Raw genomic sequence first — 7,215 nt, 5'->3', positions numbered from 1 at the left:
AAACTTGCAGCTCAGCAGCACGTACAATGCTGATCCCTGTAAACAATGAGCTGGAATGGGTCTAGCACAGGGTGAAACAGTTCATATGGTTGGACAGAGGGTCCAACCCAAGGTTTTCACTTGAATGAATGTACAGTGGTACCCCGGGATACGAATTCACCGCGTTACGAAATTTCCGGGGTACGAAAAAGTTACATTGGAAAAAACTGTTCCGGGTTACGAAAGATTTTTCGGGTTACGAAATTAATTTCGGCGCGAAATTCAAATCGGAAGCCGCGGCTAGCGGCTTTCCAGCGCCTTTTCGGGTTGCGAAATGTATCGGGTTACGAACGGCGCCGCGGAACGAATTAAATTCGTAACCCGAGGTAGCACTGTACTGTAAAAGAAAGACTTGCCTTTTCCTTCATGGCAGGTGTTGTGTACTTTGGGGGCACTTGGAAATATATTTTATCCTCCCCTTGTCAGCTACATACAGAAGATTTCTACCTTCTCTTCCTGATATAGGCTATCACACTGAAATTTCAGTACTATGTATTAGCACAACATATCTTTGGTGAGGAGAAAATCCACCCCATACTTGATGGAAACACTTTTGGCAAAGAGGGAAATAAGTCTCACCACCAGTAATCTTCTGTTCCCCTCATGGTCCCTAATCTTAAACCACCTGTTCCCTACTTAACATTATGGCATCCACAGCTGGGAACTAAGATTTAGAACTGGGATATGGGGCTTCCCCCAACTCTGGTAATGTGTGGGATCCCAGACGTCATTAGTCCATTTGGATCTAAGAAATTATATGGCCAGAGTTTCTTATTTGTTTTATGGTTTATCAAATGGATCAGTGCTGGGGGCCATTGTCAAATGAGGCCTTGTGCTTGTCCATTAACAGGATAACCAGCTGTAGCAAGACACTGAGGGAAATGCCAAAAATTCAGTTGCACCAAGCATATTCACAGTGGTAGGAGCAAGTGAAGCCAAGAGCATTGTTCTTCACATGATGGGAAGAAGAGTGCTTCTAAAAACCTTCATTAAGCCATTTTTGTTGAAATATAAACTTCTTATGATTCTGATGTTTCTTCTTAACAAAGTAGACCCAGCACTATGTTTTACATTCAGTTTGACCAAGGATACTTAAATTATTGGTGATATTCCTTTCCTTCCGAGATGGGACAGATGTCGAATGACCTTCCTTCTAATGGCTTTGATAATGTGCTCCATCATTTTATGATGGCCATTGAAAACAACTTTCTGGAGCAATACTTTTTTAAAAAATACAGAGGGCTTGAGAAAGCAAAGGAGGAAACATTGATGAAGGAGACAATGTTGTGTGGTACCAAAAGGAACAACATCTTCTGGAGCAGAAGGAAGAGAGTATTTGTGAAAAGCAAAATTTGAGCATCGTCAATTAAAAGTGGGCCTCCTTTATGCAGCACACAACAGAGAAAAAACACCCAAAGACTGCCTTCCTTAGCAGCAGCATATGCCAGATAGCACTGGGGGTGGGGTGAAGGAGTAGATCCAGTTGCCACAGGTGTGCCTTTGTGACAGCTGTCACTGACAGTTCTTTCCAGTCCAGCTGACTGGAAATTTTGGAGGAAATATTCCACAAGGGACTCGGTGCTTCCCCCAAGGTGGTTTCAGTACTCAAATGTCTTGTTCTTTCTCTGCTCTAGTGGGTTCCCAAATTTTGAATTCATTCACACACTTAATGACAAAAGAGGATCCATTCCTCTTTTAATCTTTGCAGCATCACAATGGGACAAAAGGGCAGAGAAATTACAGGAAGGGGAAACCCAGAAAGGAGAGCACAAGAGCCAACCCTGCATAGCTGGCTGCATAGCTAAGTGTTGGCAGTACTCCTTGCTAGATGCCCAGGAAAGAAAAAATCTTTAGCCCTCATATTTCTGGGGTTTACCCACAGGTAGCAACATTCAGAATTAGCTACATGTGCAAGGATGGGAAACTGGCAACTAAAGCAACCCCTTCCCATCTGGTCTGGTTCACTTTCATCAAGATCATCTCCCCAATCCCTGCCCTGTTTGTCAAATTGTTCTAAGTGCTGCGATAGGTCTTGATGATGTCCTTGATGGCACGTCTACAGATAGGGCAACAGGCATTGGCCATCTTCTTGAGTTTGAGCCCACATGTGTAGCACAAACACATATGTCCACAGGAGTAAATCACGGTGTCCACCATGTTCTCATAGCAGATGGTGCATTCATCATTCCAGGACCCTGAGATGGAAGGGGAAAGAGGAGATTCTGGCATGCTTACTGGAGAGTTTGGAGCTGTGCCTGCAACACAAGAAAGACGGTAAGTCTTTGATCAACTGCAGTCCTGGGATATTAAAAGATCACCAGATCAAAGCATGAGCAGTAAAAAATTAGCACAATGGCTTAAATCCAATCACTAGTCCCAATGTGGATAGACTCATTAAATCAACTGCTGAATGCTATGCCAGTGCTTATGTGAATATGTAAATATCTGAATGATCACCTCCTCCCATGTGATGCTGCATAAAATTTGATATACTCAGAGGAGGACCTGTTGAGTATCTCCTCTTCCTATGAATTTAGGTTGGTAGGCGCATGCCACAGGGCTTTCTCTATAATAGCACCCTGGTTGTGGGACTCCCTCCCAAAGGAAGTCAGGATGGCTCCATCTTACCTAAGCTTCTGGCACATAGGTAAGCCTGTGCTGTTTTGCATTGCATTTGCTCTTAAAGTCAGGAGTGGCTGGTATGCCTGTTTTACATGTCTAGAGTTTTTAATTATTTTAGTCTATTTTAATTGCTTATATTTGTGTATTTAATTATTAAATATTTTTAACCATTGTACATTGCTCCAGGGTAAAAATGCTTCAAATAAATAACAAACATCAATCCAACTGATTCAATGCATCAACTCTTGTTGGTATCAGCAATTGGATTCACTCCAATCACACCATCACACCTCATTTAGGAGTTTATCGCATTGGTTTTGTCCCCATGATAAACACGGGATGTAACTTTAAGAAAGCGGATCTTATCGTGTTTCTCCATTGCCAGGGAGTACGCAGCCTGTTTGCAACCCAGGTTTTCTGGGCTCCCTTTCCATTCTTGAAAAGATGCAGCAGAAGCTCGGGTTGCAAATGGGCTGTGTTCCCTGGTCACAGAGAAATAAGATCTGCTTTCTTAAAGTTACATCCCACATCTATTGTGGGAGGAAAGCCAATGTGATAAACTCCTTAGTCAGCTCCCAAAAGGATGAATCTGACTTCTGTCAGTAGACAAAATAAAGGAATATGCAATGTATATATCTCTATATGTATACAGCAATACTCTCCCTGCAAAATTACAGTGGTGTTTGTTTGTTTGTTTGTTTGTTTGTTTGTTTGTTTTAAAACCTCTCTTTCTGGTCACTGCCGGGAGAAATGTCACAGGATGCTGAGAAATGTCTAGAGAACTGAGTTAATTTGCCAAGAAGACAGTTCTGCCGTTTCGATTTTTGTATCTTCAAAAAATAACAAATTTCAGATTCAGAGAACATTACAAATAGAGATGTGTTAACAAGGTTCTCATATCTCCAACTCTGTCCCTGAGTCTCAGAACCTGGACCCTCCTTCCAGTTCTCAGGACAAGAAGGTGGAATCTCAGGTCCAGAGCACTCCTTTGAAATGTGTTTGTGTCGGTGTGTTCTTTATTTGTTAGATTTTATTATTTATGTTTGAATGGCTTTGTGCAACTATGATGGATGGCTAATGTAGAATGCTTTTAATGACATTACTGGAGGATGCCCCTTATGATATCATCCCTATAAGATCACCCCTCCCCTCCCCTTCCCTTCCTTTTTAATGCTGATTCATTTTTGTAGTGTTAAAAGATATCACTGCATAGCTAAGTTCAACATTTCTTTTAGAATCACATTAATATGTTTCAGTATCTGTTTACTCTATTAGATTGGAGTCTTAAACAAATTTACCATTGTATGAGAATTCACCATACAAACAGATTTCAAATAGAGACTTTAAATGATGATTTTTTGTTTGTTTTTAAAAAATGCTTATGACTCCTGATATTTGCACCTTATTATAGAATTTTGCAGACAGGAATCTTCTACTGAAAGGTGTAGGAAGGGGTCAGGTCCTTATGGGATGGAACTGGATGGGATGCAACTTTGATGCTGCAGGAAAGGTCCTTACCACTGACTGAGCTACCAAGTGGACCAGAACCACATGTGCTCAAAACAGGATCAGAAACACCACTGCAGAGGACGGAGGGTGAATTTGGAGATGAGGTTGGTGAACTTGGTGCAGATGGGCCCAATCGCTCAGCCATGAGAGTAGAACCTACAGAAGGAAAGATACTTTGATGTGGTTTAACAGCACTTTCACCAAGACCTGATAAGGCACAGTGGTTAAATTATCAAGCTAAGAGAAGATCACTAATTTGGTATAGGGCCTGAACAGACGGGCCAAATTAAGTGGCTTTCAGCTACTTTGGAGACATGCTGTTTAAACAATGCATGCCTCCAAAGAGTCTGGAAGCTGCACCCAAGCAGCACTCTAGTGCTTAGGACTGAAACAAAAAGGAGCCAGAATACTCTGACTCCTGGTGGCGCCAATCAATCCCTGCAGCCATAGATTGCCCTGGGAGTGGGCCATGCGGAGAGCAGGGTCTGACCCACTTCCAGCCGGGGTGGACTCAAACCACTCTTTTGTGCCCGTCCATCCCATCCCATAGTGGTTTAAATGTTACACTAGGACTCTGGGGGACCAGTTTTCCAATCTGCACAGCTCTGGAAACCCACTGGGTGACTTTCAGCAAACCATACTCTCTCAGCCTTAGAAGAAGGCAATGGCAAACTCCCTCTAAATAAATCTTGCCTCGAAAGCCCTATGATACAGTTGTCAAAGTTGACTTGAAGGCTCAGAAGAAGAACAAAGACTAGAGAGCTGGATACAAATCCCCACCCAGCTACAAAATTCATTGGTTAACTTGGGTTAGTTGCACATCCTCTTTCAGTTTCAGGTTTCTGGAAAGATAAAGGAAAAGAAAGCATAAGATGATGAAGATGTCCCCCTGAGGGAGGGGTTACTGCTACAAGTAATAAAATTCCAAATTCAATAATAGTAAAACATTCCAATGATCTGTGTTTTGGTGTGAAAACTGTCCAAGGAGAGAGAGAGAGAGAGAGAGAGGAAAGACCAGTGGCTTTTATGAAAACACCCTGGGACCAATATCTGCATGTTGTTTGCCAATAACACATTTGTGTTTCTGTTGGCTCATGCTCAGTTATTTCTGTTTACATGTAAACTGTCACCATGGCTCAAGCTTCACGTACTTATTTACCTTAAAAAATGAAAAGGGAAAAAAGCAGCCAAAAACAGGGTGATTGTGGTGTCAGATATGGTAGAAAAATATACAAACAGACAATCATTTAGGGGAAAGATCACAAACGTGTGGTAGAGCATACAGTCTGCATACTTGCATCTCAAATTCAGTCTCCAGTCTCTGTTTAAAAACAGATAGTAGTGGGAGGCTAACAAACAAGGCTGTCTTGCCACTGAGAGGCAGAGCAGCCCATAGATGGGATAGATGAGGAAAGACAGATTCTTACAGTGCAATCGAATTTTCACTATGTTTTGGCTAGTTCTAGTTCAGGGACAGACTTATATATACCCTAGGTGTGTGAGAATGTAAATTTGAATCCTTTATGTATGGAAATGAAGTGGCAAGTCCAGTCTTAATGATGTTCATTTGTGAACAAAGACCTTGTGAACTAGCCTTTATGCATGGAAATGAAGTGACAAATCCCGTTTGGCAATTGGACTAGCCTGTAGTGAAGAGAATAGACAAGTATGGGGTATGAGACTGGACTATCCACTTCATTTCCATACATTCCAATTTGAATTCAAATTGTCATTTTATAATACTGTCCTAGTTATTATATTCCAACATCCTCTATAGACTACAAGCCATCAGGAATGTTATCCCTGATTGTGTTGAAGCATTTCTATAAGCTCTAAAAATTTCTACCAACTATAGGATGGGGGAGAGCATGTATAACAGCACTGCTGTGGATACTCTTATGGCTACACAGCATAATGCCACCATTTTTATGGATGATTTCTATGTATATTTCTGCACTGCAGGGGGGTTGGACCAGATGGCCCTCATGATCTCTTCCAGCTCTATGATTGAGAATATTTTTATCAGCTGGATTCATAGACAAGAAGCATCTGAGAAATCCTACTGGGACTTAAGATGTTTATGCCACCCACCATTAACTTGAGCCTACGTGTGTGCACAGATACTACTGTACAACTTTCATAATGGATGTTATTACATTAAAAATCTGATTCCTATACACTTTTAAAGACTATCCACTTTAAGTCAGAAAACATTCCAAAATCCAATGTCTACAATCTAGCCCTTCAATACAACCATATGTGGTCTGAATTACCAGGTAGAGAGTCACAACTTACATAAATACATTCGGTATTTTTTAGACTACGTGATCCACCTAATGTAATGACAAATATGAGCCAGACTAGTAAGTCTATAGAACAAATCCAATGTATTTCTGAAGAGAAAGCAAGATTTAATCTTCTTAATCTTAAAACAGATATGGAATTAGACCTGAGGTCCCTTCCCTAAACCATTTCCAAGTATCATCACAATCTACAGGCCATCCCAGGGTTTGGCAAAGTCACATGGTTGGGCTATAACTTCAGTGGACATGCTATGTCAGGTAATAAGGATTTTTATTCAAAAATGTACCTTTTCCAAGTTCTGGTCCAGCCTGAATAATGATACTTCCCTCACTCAGGCCTTGGGTAATAGGTCTCTGCTTAGTTATAGACAGCAAGCTAAGTTAAAATAGCTGCAAACCAAGTAGTAAGACACATGATAGAACCAAACACTGCAGTAAGTGGTGCCAGGTCAGGAGCATTGCAGGCTCCAATATTTCAGGAGCTAAAACCTGAGACTAGGGATAATCCATGGTGATGGTATGGTCCAGAGGTGGGCAATTGTCAGGGGCTAGGGGGTCACACTAGCCTTCCAAGGGACTGTTATTTTAACATTTTTAATTTTATTTATTTATTTATTTTTTAAATGCCCCCAAATACACATTAGAAGGGTTTGGGAGGCAAATTTTGTCCATTTTGAGGGGCCTGAGCTTGAGACTCAAAATCTGCCCATGAGATCTGGAAACCTATCCAAGTATATCTTCA

The 7,215-nt window shown here is 41.3% G+C and overlaps 1 protein-coding gene across 4 annotated transcripts in view; it reads right to left on the bottom strand.

Annotated features, from left to right (window-relative positions):
* Window positions 1-378: 378 nt before the first annotated feature.
* Window positions 379-7,215, bottom strand: part of LOC149318478 (E3 ubiquitin-protein ligase NEURL1-like) — a 184,839-nt gene continuing 178,002 nt past the window's right edge. For 3 of the 4 annotated variants that reach the window (XM_089509800.1, XM_089509802.1, XM_089509801.1), the window contains 2 exons: window positions 4,180-4,326; window positions 379-2,294 (listed from right to left, as the gene is read on the bottom strand). In XM_089509800.1, coding sequence (XP_089365926.1) covers window positions 2,053-2,294; window positions 4,180-4,326 — 389 coding nt within the window. In that variant the 3' untranslated portion in view covers window positions 379-2,052. Of the gene's footprint in view, window positions 2,295-4,179; window positions 5,013-7,215 lie in introns of those variants that run through there. The other variant, XM_089509803.1, reaches the window with a different exon arrangement.

This window comes from Sceloporus occidentalis, unplaced genomic scaffold (assembly GCF_023333645.1).
Source record: "Sceloporus occidentalis isolate IW3139 unplaced genomic scaffold, rSceOcc1.0.p SCAF_2, whole genome shotgun sequence".
NCBI lineage: Eukaryota > Metazoa > Chordata > Lepidosauria > Squamata > Phrynosomatidae > Sceloporus > Sceloporus occidentalis.
Note: the sequence above shows the minus strand (reverse complement) of the source record. Positions and strands in the feature narration are given on the sequence as shown.